Consider the following 15638-nt stretch of genomic DNA (forward strand, 5'->3'; position numbering starts at 1 on the left):
TACAAACAACATATAGACAACAGGATATAGACTGTCTGTATGGGAGACAGTCAACAGAGGGAAGGCTAGCATTATAGTGAATTAAGCAAGGTTTCTTGTACAAAGTGTGAAGTCAGGGAAGCCAGGAGTCAGAGACAAGGAGAGAGAGAGAGTATTCCAGGGATGGGAACAGCCAGTGAAAATGCTTGCAGTCTGAAGATGAAGTGTCTTTTTAGAGGCACAGTAAGGAAATCAACCTCTGGGATCATGTAGGAAAACTGGAAGGGTAGGAAGGGGCCAGGATGTAAACAGGATTTTACATATGCTCCTGGAAGTAATAGGGAGCCTCTGGAGTTTGCTGATTTGGAGGTGATGGCTGAGGGGAGGAAGGATGAACTGCATGGAGGTAGAGACTTGAGGTTGCGAGTCTAGCCAGAAGACATAATCCAGGTCCAAAGGGATGAGTTATGGCAGCATCCGGGGAGTTAAGGGGAGCATATATGAAAGATGTCGGGAAAGTGGAATCAATAAGACTTGGCAAATATTGGCTAGGGGGGTTGGGAGAGAAAGAATTAGGAATCAATGTTTCAAGTCAAGCAGGATGGTGGTGCCCTTGTCATGATGGCAAAATTAGGACAAGAGAGGGCTTAGGAGGGGAAAGGTCATGAGTTAAGTTTTAGACATGCCCAGTTCTAGGGGTCTACAAGCCCATTGGAGATGGGAGACTAGAGATCAAGAGAGAGCTTAAGTGCAGCCGTCAATGGATTATGGCATAGGGCACTGAATTTATGGCTTGGGCATCCCTGTCCACATAATAGCTCTTTGTGGTCAATTGTTTTTTTTTTTTTTTTTTTTTTTTTTTTTGGCTTTTGCTAATTTTTCTATCCTTTCTTTCCAACTTTAGACTCTTAGGGCATAGCTTCTCCACACTTTTGGAAGAGATTGTGTGGACTGGGCTTGGACCCGTTTTGTATTCTCTTAGGCTCTATTGCTACTTTCTCCAGGTATTAAATATTATTCCAAATCTCAGGGACAAGTCAGGGTTAGGGTCCGTGAGAGAAAGGAGAGAGAAAAAGCATTTCTATAATGCCTACTGTGTGACAAGCACAGTGATAAGGGCCTTTTACAAATGTGATCTTATTTGATTCTCACAATAATTTATAAGACATAGCAGGATTTCAGACTGAATTGTGAATACATACATAGGTTCAAGGAGCCTCTAGTCTAAAAACACATTATAAATAGCTAGAATTGGAGGGATGGAATACACAACATCCTGCGCTTAGTGCTCCACTTTTTGCTCTTCATTCCTATGGCTTTATTTTTTTAAATCGGCAATTCCTTCTTCTCCTGGTCCACCATCTTTTCGATTCTCCTTGGGTGGCTATATGGTAGTTTTGTGGATTTTTGTTTGTTTGTGTTTTTAATAGAGAACATAGGACTTGAGTCCCCTGGTTCTGATTGCTGCTTTAAACATTGCTAGGCGACCTTAGACCTTAGATAAAGCTCTTTAGTTCTTAGGGCCTCAGTTTGCTTGTCTTTAGAGTGGGGAGGGTATGACTTAATGGTTATTAAGATTCTACTCCAACAATCTCTTCTTGCTCTTACGTTTTCTATTCTAAGATAGTTCTTTCCAATCTGACTTAACATGTTCTCTGTTCTAAGATCCCTTCTAACATTTTATGTTCTGAGTCTCTTCTATCTAATGCTGGCAAATGTTTAACAATCAGCCCACAAAAAAAAAAAAAAAAAAGGCAAAAAGCATGCTATTTTTAGCTTTCATCTGCATTATTGATGCTTTCTCCATCATTTTCTTAAGTATAGAAATCAGCAAATATTAAATCCAGCCCTGACTTATAGTTTTTTTGGCAAGAGTCATAATTGCCTTTTGTGAAATTTTAAAATTATCTATTCAATTTGAGATCTCCTTAAGTGTTTTAGAAAATTCCTCATTTTTCATTGCAACTATAGTTTTGCTTCAGGTATTGCAGTTGCAAAGAATTGGGTGGAAAGATTGGTTAATGGGAATTTGAGTTAGATCCTCTGACTCTGGATTTGAACCCAGGCCTTGGAACTGGCTATGTGACTTTGGGCAAATCATTTCACTTTTGTGGACTGGAGTGTTATCTCTTTTGTGAAATGAGGGAATTGGACTGAAGGGCCTCCAAGGTTCCTCTAGTGTCTGTCATCCTGTGAGAATATTTAGGTTATCTATAGTGTATGTTCACTGAAACTTGTTCCTCTGTGTCAAATAAGTATGTTCCTCTGTGGTCAAATACATGCTGGGCTCCTGTCTTCCATGATGTTGGAAACAAACTCTTGACACTAAAGTATCAGGACAGTGTGAGAGCAGTACTTATTTGGAGCTTTGGTCTATAGAATGGAAGCTGAACCATGCCATTGGTTTCCTTTCTTTCTTTTTTTTTTTTTTTGGCTGAGGCACTTGGGGTTAAGTGACTTGCCCAGGGTCACACAGCTAGTAAGTGTTAAGTGTCTGAGATCGGATTTGAACTCAGGTCCTCCTGACTTCAGGGCTGGTGCTCTATCCACTGTATACTTAGCTGCCCCTTCCTGTCTTTTTTCATGGTATTTTATTTTTCCAAATGTATGTAAAGAGAGTTTACAATATAAACTTTTGTAAAACTTTGTATTTCAAATTTTCTTCTCTCTTTCCCCCTCTTCAAAACAACAAGCAATCTGTTATAGGTTAAACATGCACAATCCCTTTAAACATTTCCATATTCTTCATATTGTGTAAGAAAAACCAGACCAAAAGTGGGGGGGGGGGACATGAGAAAAAAGAAACAAATAAGCAAAAAGGTGAAAATATTATGCTTTAATCTGCATTTAGTCTTCATAGTTTTCTCTCTGGATATGGATGGCATTTTCCATCCCAAGTCTATTGGAATTGCCTTTCATACCCTCATTGTGGTTTGGTTTTTTTGTTTGTTTTTGTTTTTGTTTTTTTGGCTGAGGCAATTAGGGCTTAAGTGACTTGCCCAGGGTCACACAGCTAGGAAGTGTTAAATGTCTGAGACCAGATTTGAATTCAGGTCTTCCTGACATCAGGGTTTTGCTCTATCCACTGCGCCACCTAGCTGCCCCATGATCCCCTCATTGTTAAAAAGAGCCAACCCCATCACAGTTGATCAACACATAATCTTGTTACTATGTACAATGCTATTTCTGGTTCTGCTCCCTTCACTCAGCATCAGTTCATGCAAGTCTTCCAGGCTTTTCTGAAATCAGCTTACTCACCAGTTCTTCTAGAACAGTACTATTCCATAACTTTCCTATCCCATAACTTATTCAGCCATTCCCCGGTTCATGGCATCCAGTCAATTTCCAATTCCTTGCCAACATAAAAAGCATTGGCTTCTTGTCTTAATGAATCACTTCACATGCCTTGCCTTTGTCCCCAGGTATGGCTGCCATGGGACAAAAGAAATGGCTAAGCTTTCAAACCAGATCATTCGAGAGGTCAGACAATAGCTCTTACTGGTTCTGACTTGATACTTCTCTGGGGATGTTTGGGGAGAAGAAAAGAGAATACACAAGATCTGTTCAGAATATAATGAGGATCAAGTGTTTCTGAAAAAAGTATGGGACTTGTCTCCTTAATCACCCTTTAGCCCTCAGGAAACCCCTTCCTTGATCCTCATCTCAGCTGTCAGACAGCCTGTCCTTGGTGCGAATTGTCCACTTTCAATGGTTGTTCCCAGCGCATCCTTCATCCAAGCTCTTGGAGGGCACAGTCCATATTTCCTTTAAGTTTGAATCCCCAAGGCTTCAGATATTGGGCACTAACTCCATAGGTTACATATTGCAAAGGTATGAGAAAAGGTGTGTTCTGCAAACTAAAGGTTACCGAGTTTCAATTTCTCCCCAACAGATTGCAGAAAGAATTGGACAGATTCAGCAGACATTTACTGTGGCCCTACTGTGTGGTAGGCTCTGAGACCCTGAAAGAGCAATAAAATAGAATTCATCCCAAGGTGAATGGAATCATTGAGAATTTAGGAGGACGTATTCCCTGCCTTGATTTTTGGGTTTTTTTGTTTTGTTTTGTTTTATTTTTTATTTTTTTATTTATTGAGGGGGTAGAGTTTTTTGGAGAAGGGCAAAGACTTGTTCCCTTTGGTCCCATAGAGACAAACTCAAGCAATAGGGAGAAGGCGAGAGAGGAAAATTAAGGCTTGATGTTAGGAAAAAGTTGGGAGCATTTGAGCTCTTCCTGCAGTTAGCACACAGTATATGTCCTGACCCAGAGGTGGCAGCTTTTCCTCTTCCTGTTTTCTTTCCTCTCCTGTTCTATTGCATCTGAGGCACTCTCATGGATCATGTTGCTTCCCTGACCCCAGGATCTTTGAATAAATTTGTGTTCCCAGGAGCAGAATACCTCTGTATGTGAGTGAAGGAGTAGGAGCGGAGAATGGTCAGGTTAGAGTGCAAAATTAAACATGAAGTAACCATGGTCTCATGGGACAGCAAACCAAGTTCAGTGGGTGGGTCACCACTGGGGAGCTGGACAGCCTGTAGGGTTTAGTCCTCCTTGCCTTTGGCTCCTGGGTATCGTAATTATAACAACAATAATAGCTCATGGCACGTTATGATTCTAACTACTTTGCAGAAACCCTGTTAGAGTTAATAGCAAATGTGTCTATTTTAAATTTACAAGTGAGGAGACCATGACTCAGCCTCTTAAGTGCTAGAACCTCTATGTTCCAATGTCCAGTCTAGGGATCTTTGTACCAGCCTAGCCCAGCCCAGCCCAGCCCATGGTACCTGTCCTTCGGTGGCAAGTGGAAGGCTCTTTATCCCCAGCCTTATCAGCCATTGCAGGGTTGAGATTTGATCCCAGTCCCTCTGATCTATCTGGCCTCCTACCCAGGGACATTCTTCCTTGCTGTTCTGCCTCCTCTCTCTTCTGGCAGACTGGCATCCAAGGAAACATCTCCTTTTCCAGTAGTGAGCAGCCCATTCCCTCTGTGTGCCCGAATCCATCCCTGTTCCCAGGGATGATAAAGGGCTGGGCTGAGATCAGAACCCCTTTATTCATGGGCCAGAGCTACTCCTTCCTGGCTACATGACCAAAAGGAATCACTAACCCTCAGAACCTCTGTTTTCCTTTCTACAAAATGGAAAAATAATGTGTTCACTGTACCAGGATCACAGACAGAGAGCCGGGGGAGATTTCTGAGGTCATCTGATCTTACCACCTCATTTAATTATTGAGGAAACTAAGGAAACTAAGCCCGGTACTACGGCTATTACACAAAAAGTACTGCAGAAATGTGACTTGTTATTTATAATTGCTGTATCTCACCTACCTCTCTACCTACTCTGGAGCAGGACTAGGGGTCAACAGCCTGAAAGTGTAGCCCCTTTCTAAGGGAGCTGGATACACAGGTGACATGGCTGACAAAGCCTGAAAGTGTAGCCCCTTTCTGAGGGAGCTGGTTACACAGGTGACATGGCTGAAAAAGCCTGAAAGTATAGCCCCTTTCTGAGGGAGCTGTTTACACAGGTGACATGGCTGAAAAAGCCTGAAAGTGTAGCCCCTTTCTGAGGGAGCTGGTTACACAGGTGACATGGCTGACAGACACCTTGCCCGTTCAGGTGTTAGTTTGTAGAGGGAAAGCTGGGAGACCTCAGGTGGAGGAGCATTTTTTTTTTTAAACTTCTTCCCTTCAGTAGCACCATTATGGGCTCCTTCCAGTCATGGCTGAGGTGAGCTAGAAGGGCTCCTGAAATCCATCCAGACACCCTAGGCAGGGTGCAATCTGCTTTCACGCATTGACCCATAAGCTCCCACTGCGTGCTCCAAAATGCTTAGGGGGAAGCGGGACGAGAAGGAGGATGTGCTGGCAAACAAAGACAGCTGGGTGAGATCTGTGCTGAAATATTTTTGGATATCTTGAGTTGGAAATAAAGTTGTCTCGTTGATTGCTGAGGCAAAGATGGATCTCACAGATAGTGTCTCATCCTTTGTTGGGGGGGGGTGTCCAGTTATAGAGAGGGGGTGGATAGCTTCTGTCCTGAACAGGCCACTGAACTAGGAGTGAGGAACCTGGGTTCAGATTTCTTCTCTGATATTGGCTTGTGACTCTGGGCAAGTCACTTAACTTTGGTGCCAATTTCCTCCTCTATAAGATGGAAGAGATAATAGCATCTACCTCCCAGATCTGTTTTGAGGATTAAATGGGTGGAGTGGTGCAAAGTGCTTGGAAACCTGGAGCCCTCCTCATCACCATCATTACCCATTGGGTCTCATTTCTAGAAGGACATTGACATGCTGAAGCCTGTCTGGAGGAGGCTGGGAAAGATCTCAGCCCAAGCCGACAAAGGCAGCTCAAGGAGCGGGATGTGAGGAGAGTTGCAGTTTGTGGTAGTTTCTTTATTTAGCTGAAAGACTATTGTGGAACAGAGATCAGGCTTGTTCTACTTGACCCCAGGGGGCAAAAGCAGGGTCAGGGCATAGCATGGGCATGGGTACGGATAGGAAGAGGGAATTATAGAGGTAGATTTGACTTCATTCAAAGCTTCCTAACTGAAGCCCAAAGAGGGCTGAGCTCTCCCTGTTTCAGGTCTTCCAGTACAAACTCCATGGCCACTCTCCATGGTTCTTGGAGAGGTGATTTTATTCAATATTTTTCAATATTTCACGATTTATTCAATAATTTTAAGAAGAGCCAGCCTTCACCTGGCACTTAGATTCATATAGTTCTCTGCTTGGGTTTTCACTTTTGATCCTCACAATAGCTGTGTCGAATATATGGCAGTACTGATGGCAGAATTACAAGCGTTGATCCTAATAATAATACTAATAGTAGTGTTGCTGTTCAGTCATTTTTCAATCATGTCTGACTCTTTTGTGACCCTATTTCTGTGACCTTCTTCACAAAAATACTGATTTTTATGAAAATCAAAATTTTGATTTGCCTTTTCCTTCTCCAGTTCATTTTATAGACAAAGAAACTGAGGCAGGCAAGGTTAAGTGTCTTACCCAGGGTCATATAACTAGTAAGTGTCTGAGGCCAGTTTTAAATCTAGGTCTTTCTCACTCCAGGCACTATGCCTCCTAACTGCTTGTGCCTATTATTATCCTCATTTTCTAGATAAGGAAACTGAGGCAGCGAGCGGTTAAGATGTGGGTTGTACTAGATGACTGCTAGAGTCTGTGACGGTACAATCCTGTGATTCTCAGCTTCACAGCCGTGGCCAACTTAGACTTACCACTGGCAGGGGTCCCAGAGAACCAGGTGAGTGGGCCCAATGCCAAGAAAGAGGGATAATGAGCTCTGGACCTGGAAGCTGAGTCTCTCACAGGCAACCAGGAGAGAGAGGTTTGAGACTCATGTGCTGCTATGGAGCCTGGGGGGGGAGGTGTTGCTGTGTCTTGAAGGTCAAATGGTCGGTTGCCTGCTTGCTGACTAATGGAAGAGCAATATTTCCTCCACTGACAATCCTTTGATCTTCCATTTGTCTCCCATCTCAGCTGCCGGTGCCTTCCCCTAAAAATTATCCCGAATCTATTTTGGACGTACCTAGAGGACGGACATGGGGCTCTCCAGCTATTCTGGAAGAACTTGAGGGCAGACTTTGGTTTTGCTTTTCTCTCCAGTGACTGAGAGAGTAGGGGCTTAAATGCTCATAGATTATGGGATCATAGATTTTGGGAGAGGGAGAGGAGGGGATCTTAGCCATGGCCTACTGGAAGCAGTGCTGGATTTATAGTTTGGCTCAGTACCTATGTGACTCAGGACAAATAATTCTCTTTCTTTTGGTCTCATTTTCCTGATGCGTAAAATGAGGGAACCTGGTTGGAACGCCTATGATCCCAAGATCTCTCCCCACATATGATTGGCCACTTCGACTTCTTTGGCCCTCAGTTTCCTCATCTGTAAAATGGGGGACTGGTTTCATGACTTAAGTAAGTCATGCTAAAATCAAGTCCACTTCTTTTGTGACCTTGTTGAAAACTGGTTTTAAATCCAGGTCTTTCTCACTCCAGGCACTGTGCCTCCTAACTCCTTGAGGATCTGGGAAGAGGACGACTCTATCCTGGTCACCCATCGCTTGAACCCTTGACTTTCTGATTCCAAACTACCTTGGAATGTTCTTTCTCTTACTCTGTCTAGCCTTCCTCCAGAAGAGGACACTGGCCTAGCTCAGGGGAGAGAGGAAAGGGTTGGTGTTGTCCAGCTTGGTTGACCTATTCCCCCTTTTTCAAATTGGCCCCTTCTTTGAGACTTGCTGCCTCCACACTGAGTTTCCTCTGACAGCATCTCCTCTCTCTGCCATCTTGCTCTTTTTTTCCTCCCATGGCCCTGCTTGCCCCCTTCCCCCCATCCCAACCCCCACCTGGGTTGTCATTGACAGTGCCTCATCATTGCAGGGGCTAATTGCAATCCCTGATCAGTGAGTGAAGGCGAAGGCAGTTCCCATGGCGACGACAAAGAGGTTTCAAATATAAAGGAAGACGTGATAGGCTGTAATTACTTAGGCAGAGATTGATGTGTGAACTCAGGGGACTTGGAGTAAAAGGGAGAGAGATGAGGAAAGGTTCTCCCATCCCATGTCCCCACAGGTAGGATGGAAGATTACGTGGATCTTTTTGCCAAAGAGATAAAACCAAGGGGCTTTAACATCTCTGCCAATGCTCAGTCATTCATTCAGCAAACATTTAAGGCAGAGTACATTGCTCTTTTGGAGGGTGTGAGTTTTTTTGTTTTGCTTTGTTTTGTTTTTAGTTATCAATGATTTAGATGAAGGGATAAATGGCTGACTTCTTGGATTTGCAATTGACATACAGCTACAAGGATTGCTAATACTGAGTAGGGGGCAGGATCCAAGAGATCTTGGTGGTCTTGTAAAGCAAGAGAGATAACTTTAATAAGGGCAAATGTCAGTGTTCAGATTTGTTTGAAAAAAAAAAATCAGTCTTCTAATTATAAGATGAGTGTGGTCTGGTTGAACAATGGTTCCTCTGAAGAAGACTTAGAGTTCTTAGTGGGCTTCAAAGATCAAAAATGTTCTATTCGTTGAAGGGCATTTTTACATGCTTACCGTGTAGTAAGCACTGTGCTAGGAACTAAGGATCTAGAAGAAAAAAATGGGAACTTCTTGCCTTTGAACACGTGCTGTTGGGACTGCATTAAGAGTGTATATGTATCTCATCGTGTCCTGGGTCAATTTGAACTCAACAAGCATTTATTATATCAATTATAGGGCCTACTGTGTGGTGGGTACTGCACAAGATTCTGAGAATGCAAATACAAAACATTATAGCCTCAAAAAAAAAAGTGTATATGAAGACTTTGCCCTTTTCAGGCTCCATCCAGAGCCTTCTGGTCAGTACTGGACAGCACCTTTTGGGAAGTCGGTAATAAATTACAGATCATCTTTACTAGTGATCAGGATGTGGAAGGGCCTAGAGACCATCATTAGTCATTTATTAAGCACTTACCCTATGTGCCAGATGTGGTGTTAGGCACCCCTGCCTTCAGAAAGCTTACATTCTCATGGAGGAATCAACATGTATATATACAAGCAGAGATGGATAAGTACAAGGTGATATTTTTTTAAATGGGAGACCCAGTGAGTGAGGGGATGCGGGTCAGCAACAGCCTTGTATAAAAGACTGCCCTTGAGGAGCTCACTTAACTAGAGAAAAGGCAACCTTGTGGTGCCATGAGGGTTGTTTATCTGCAATGATTGGATCGGATGTTCTAGACAAGAGGTTAGCCTGCTTGCTTGGCTCTGGGGGGCCGACCCTGAATAACAGGGGCAAGTTGCAGCGAATCAGATCCCAGCTCAGCACAAGCACAATCCTGCTGTTGCAAAGTCCTGAGGGATGTTGGGCATATATTGGGTTCCTTCTCTGGGGAGCTCTTCCAAAAATGACTGGATTTTCCTGGGGATGAGTGTGAGCAGGGAGTTTCTGAAGACCTTTCCCACAGGAAGTCTCTGCCTTCAGTGAATGGATTTGAATGAATGCAAATAGTCCTCTGTGGGCAGTGAGCAATAAATATATGAGATGCAAAATTCTCCCATGGTTCCGAGGACTTCCCAGAGGCAGGCTGGGACTGGGGCCGGAGGCTTTATCTTAGAGTCAGGGAGATCTGAGCTTAAATTAATCTGGGCAAATCACTTAACCTGAGTCCCAGTTGCCTGACATGCCAAATGGAAAGGGTACTTGCTAAACTATAAAGCAGGATTCCATAAATACTATTTGTTATTTGCAAGGGGGAAGAAGAGGTTTTTTTCCCCTCTTTTTGTGGGAGTTGATACAAGAGGGAGAGGGTATTTGAATAGGATTTCAACTGAGGGGAGTGATGGAAATGATTCCAGGCATAGGAAACAATTCCTTGGGAAGGATTGGGGAGTCTTGAGCATAGGTAAAACTGGACCATAGCAGGGAAATCACCAAGGGACTTTAGAGTCCATTCTACTTCCAGATCCTTAGTTTATGTTGGCTTGTCCAAAGTCACCTAGACAGTAAGCATCAGAAGCACCCGAACCCTTGCACCATGGTAATCTGAATCCCTCAAATTAGCAAAGTAGATTGGCACTAGATTTCAGATCATCTTGAACAATGGGCAATCATGAGGCACAGAGAACTTGTGAGCAGGGAACTGCCAGATGTGTTTTAGGAAAAGTAATCTTGTCCTGGTGTGTATGATAGTTTAGCAGGGTTCAGATAAGAACTGATGAATGTCTGAATGAAAGATGTAGGGAAAGAAAAATATGAATCCAAGGGAGAATACAGAGGAGTGAGGAGCTATGGGAATCAAGGGAAGAGGAGAACCCAAAGATCTCTGGGGTTTCAGCTCGGGTGACTCTGGAAGACTCTTGATCACAGTGCAGAACAGGCGGAAGAGTCTGGTTGGTGAGGGAGGAAAATTGTGCTCTCCAGTTGGTGTATAATCAAGGGCTTCTAGTACCAAGTAAAAACATCCCGTACTATTGGAACATCAGGACCAGAAGTCTACAAGCGATATTAGGTGTGCCATTCTCATCTATGTCATAATGGAAATCTTGGGAGTTAATGAGATCCCCCTTTTTTGGAAATTTTGGGAGTTAATGAGATGCCCCCCTTTTCTGGAAATCTTGTGAGTTAATGAGATCCCCCCTTTTTTGGAAATCTTGGGAGTTAATGAGATCCCCCTTTTTGGAAATCTTGGGAGTTAATGAGATCCCCCTTTTTGGAAATCTTGGGAGTTAATGAGATCCCCCTTTTTGGAAATCTTGGGAGTTAATGAGATCCCCCCTTTTTGGAAATCTTGGGAGTTAGAGATCCCCCCCCCCTTTTTGAGTAATGCCTAAAAGTTTAGTAGTGGGCACAGAGAAAACAAATGGAGTGACCCAGAGTTGATCCTCATTAAGGCAGAGAATTTAGTAGAAGGCTGAAAAGTCAAGTGATCCTAAGATATTTCTAAGATAAACATTGAAATGAATTCATCTTAACCGGCTCCATGTGTCTGGCTTTAGACACCCATGTCTCAACCAGCCCCGGCACTACCCTTGGATGGAGCGCCCTAGATTCCCCTTCCATGTCCCCCCCTCCATCCCCCTGACAGGATGGCCACCATCTCCCATTTGTGTCCCAGAGTCCTTCCCTCTGTAACCAGTTCTTGGCACTGCTCAGTTAGAAGGAGGTGCTCAGAGGGTGCTTTTTCATTTCCTCATTTAGAGAGAGGGGCTGGGGAGGGAAGCTCCCGAAACTGGAAGAGGAGAGATGGGTTAAGAAGATTCAAAAGGCAAGAATTTAGGCCGATTCAAGGATCTCCGGCAGGGATCTCAGATATCACCAGTTCAACTTTCCCGGCTTCCAGATGGGGAAAATGAGGGGAAATAATCGCAGGAATCCTTGCCCTCCGTTCCTCTATTGTTCCCTCTTGCTGGGGTGACTGGGCACAAGCAGCGAGGAGGATTTGATCCCAGGACCTCCGAGTTCAGGTTGAGGGCTTTTCCACATTGCGTCATGCGTTCTTTTTGAGATCAGGAGGACTGAAGTTGTCTGGTTACCTGAAGGCTGTGGGATGGGACTCGCTGTGCTCCCATCTGAGATGCCCAGAAATCTGGGTCCCTGACCTTGTGCTCGAGATCTGCAATCTTGGTGGAAATAAAGATGAATTTACCTAAAGATTGATATGGTGCCAGCCTGTTCGCAACCCCCAAGCCCAGAGCTGTTTTCATTTCCTCTAGCAGCAAGAGGTAGTAGAAAGGGTTCAAGATCCCTCGGAATCATCAGCGTGCAGGAAAGCGAGGCTTCTGGGGGCAGAGGACGAGAGCGGTCCCGCGTGGGGGACCCCTCAGGGGAGGGGGCTGGAGACATGTGTGCGGAAGGGTCACTTTGCCTGGTGGGAAATGCCTGGGTTGGCTGGGAAAGGATGATGCGGGGGACAGCCCAGCCAAGCTGAGCTCAGTCCCTGCTGTCCCGGGGTGGCATCGGGAATGAGATCAGTCACAGGGAACGCTCCCCTCACCCCTTCCTGGCGAGCAGTAACCCATCTCCTGGAGGTGATACTCTGAGTTAGAAAGGAGGAGCCCAGATGACAGGAGAGGAAACTGAGACTCAAAGCAGTGAATTGGAGTGAAGGGATCCATCAGAGCCCAGAGCTAAAAGGTTCTTGTTAGCGGCTAAACCTCCCAGAATCCTCCTGGTTTCTCGGGCCAGGGGATGGAGGTGCTGGGGGCTTGGGCCAGTTCGGGGGGCTTCTCTCAGCTGTGGGCTTTTTGTCTGCCCCAGTTCCCGGCAGGGCATCCTCGGGCGCTTCCGTAGGAGCCACGGGGCTGGCCGCCCCCCTGCCCTCGCCTTCCCCAGAAGGGGCCGCCCGTCCCGGGGTCCTCGCGGGGAGGCTGCAGCCCTGGAGGGACGCTGGCCCCCGCGTGGGGTTGGGGCTTCTGGGGAAGGAGAAGGCAGGACATGGCTGAGCAGGCAGCTAGCTGCTGGGTCCTAGCGCACCCCCTCCGATGACATGTGGCCTGGCAAGTCCAATTCTGAGCCGCTGAAAGCCTGGCTCGAAGGTGCCCTGCCCCCGCTTGGCAGCTCCTGCCTGGGATTGGCTCCGGCGCCTTCCCCCGGCCCCCCCTCCCACACCCCCACCGCTGGGGAGGGGAAGCGAGTGGAGCAGAGCTTAGCTGGGCCTGGCATTCACATCTGCAGTGCCTCTTGGGGGGGAGGGGCAGGGAGTTCCTGATGCCCTTAGAATAACTGAGAGTCTGGCAGAGGGCTCCGGCGAATGCACCAGTGCGTCTGCGGCGGCCGCGGCTGGGGAGGGTGGCCGAGGTAGGAGCAAGAGGGCCGGGGGTGGGGGGCGCCGGCCTGGGGGAGGGACTGAAGCCCCCCGGGGGGGTTGTCTGGGAAATTACTGAAGAAGGGAAAGGGGAAGGAGACCCAGCTCCTTCAACAATGGCCATGGAGGCGGGGGGGGGGGGGGGGGGAAGGGCGCCGGGAGGGGGCTGCGGAAAGCTGCCCCCTCCCTTCCTCCTCCTCCGGACTCCGCCCCCCCCAGAGCTTCCCGGCCGCGGGCTCTGGAGGGGACTCTGGAGGGGACGGCCACGATGCTGCCGAGGGGGAGACGGCTCCGCCGCTCACCGCTCTGTTGTCCTGACTCTCCTGCAGGTGGAGATAAAGCCGGGGGACGGGGCCGCCGCCGCCGAGCCTTGGGGACGAGCCACCGCCGTGGCAATCAAGGTACTTTGGCGCCGGAGGTCACACCGCTCCCCGGCAGGGTGGCGGGGGGAGGGGGGCGCCGGCGGCCCAGGGCCCCGGCGGTCTCGGGGTGACCGAGGACGGGGGAGGGGGGCGCCTTTCCGGCGCGGCTGCGGGTGTCTCAGGTGGGAGCCGGGGCTTGATTTGTTGTAATGTTTTCAGGATGACGCCCCTCCCCCTTCTGCCTCTCTCCCCCCCCCCTTGCTGCTGTGGATTTTCACCCAATCAGCAGAAATCCCGGGGGGAGGGGGAGAAATGAGGTGGCGAGGAGAGCTCCCCGAGGGAGCCTGATGGAGGAGGCATGATATCATTGCTCATGCTATGGTCACCATGGTGACGGCTGTCATGCCGGGCCGGTGGGAGGGATGACGGCTTTGGGTGGAGGGGTGACGTCATGCCAGGGCGTGCGTGGTGCCGGCACCGAGCCGTGGGCACCATGTGGCACTTGGCGGATGTGGAGGGGGCGAGACGGGGACTTTCCTGTCCGGGCTGACTTGAGTGCAGGTGAGAGGAGGAGTAGGTCGCAGGGCGGGGGTGGGGAAGAGCAGGCTGGAGGGGCCTCCCGAGGCTGATTCTGCTCCCCCACGCTCCCCTCCCGCCCACTCCCGTCCCCCAGCCATCAGGCTCCAATTTCAACTTTCCTACGTGTGTCTTGTTCCCGCAGCCCCTGCACTGCAAACAAAACTCCCCCAGCCCCTGGGGGCGGGCGGCCCTGGCCCGGCAGATGTGGGGGGGAGGGGGCAGAGCTGCACCCCCAATGTGGGAGGGAAGGGGGAACAGTTAGAGCTAGAGCCGGTTCCTCGGCCTGAACAGGACTCGTTCAGGGTCATATAGCGAGTGAGGGAGTTGACCCTCGGACCGAGGCTGCGGGCTCTAAGGCCAGGGAGGGTGGAAATCCCTTCCTCACCCCCTCCAGCCCAGCCCCTCCCCGGGAGGCCAGACTCCGGGGTGCTGGAGCAGCCCGAGGCCCGCATGACTGTGGGTTTTGTGAGAATGGAGGGTTGAACCGGGGCCAAGTTTTCCATGGCTTGTCCTTGAGGACAGGTACTGACTTATTTGTGTTACACAATCTGTATCTCTAAAGTTTACGACAATGCTTTGTATACAGCAAGCACTTACTAAATGCTATTTTAAAAAAATCATTCCTTCCTTGCCCTTTACTTTGGGAACCCCAGGCTCCATCCCTATGTTCTCTGCTCATCCGTGTTCCAGGGCAGGCTTGTCCCTGATTGGGTGAACTGCCCTGCCTTGTCCTGCCCTGACCCAGCCCCTGAGGGCATGCTCCCAGGGAGTGCCGGCACTAGGAGGAGGCAGTGAAGGGCGCTAAGAAACAATTCCCAGCATCCTTAGGGAGCAGAGTCTGCCGATTCTTTTTTTACCCTCAGCCCCAGCCAGCACCCAAAGGTGCTTCGAGGGACTCCCAGCCAAAGAATGGAAGTGAGATCCCTTAGTGATCGAGCCTCCAATAGGAGAGGCGAATCTGTGGGGAGGGGGAGGCTGGGAGTGGGGAGGCAGCCGGAGGAATGGTTATCATTCGGGCAGAGTTGCCGGTGAGAAGGAGAGCAGGTTGTGGGTCACAGCTGGCCCTGTTTATGTGTAGGGCCCACATGTGTTTTACCTTTTCCAGACTTGAATTCCCTCATAAACACCTTGACGAAGGGCATTGACACCCTGGAGCAAGTCCCGAGGAGGGCAACCAGAAGGGACATGACTGTGTTGATTTAAACTATGGGAGGGGGTGGTGGTGGAACATGGACAGACTCAGGCTGCCTGGGGCAGAAGCAGATGTGCTCATTGGATTAAAGTATTTGAAGGGCTGGACTGTGGAGGAGGGGCTGGGATCTGGAGCTCTGGAAGTTTACAGAGACTGATTGAGCTTGATGGAAGCCAATCTAGCTGTCCCCAAGTAGCACGGCTGCCCAGGAGGCTGTTGGGTACC

At 48.0% G+C, this 15638-nt stretch overlaps 1 protein-coding gene across 5 annotated transcripts in view; it reads left to right on the top strand.

Annotated features, from left to right (window-relative positions):
* TET3 (tet methylcytosine dioxygenase 3) overlaps nt 1-15638 on the top strand; it is a 138876-nt gene that overhangs the window by 15488 nt on the left and 107750 nt on the right. For 3 of the 5 annotated variants that reach the window (XM_074285459.1, XM_074285458.1, XM_074285460.1), the window contains exon 3: nt 13610-13681. The exons of 1 other annotated variant lie outside the window; for it this stretch is intronic. In XM_074285459.1, the coding sequence (XP_074141560.1) occupies nt 13610-13681 (72 nt within the window). Of the gene's footprint in view, nt 1-13609; nt 13682-15638 lie in introns of those variants that run through there. One more of the 5 variants, XM_074285466.1, reaches the window with a different exon arrangement.

Source organism: Sminthopsis crassicaudata, chromosome 2 (assembly GCF_048593235.1).
Source record: "Sminthopsis crassicaudata isolate SCR6 chromosome 2, ASM4859323v1, whole genome shotgun sequence".
Lineage (NCBI taxonomy): Eukaryota > Metazoa > Chordata > Mammalia > Dasyuromorphia > Dasyuridae > Sminthopsis > Sminthopsis crassicaudata.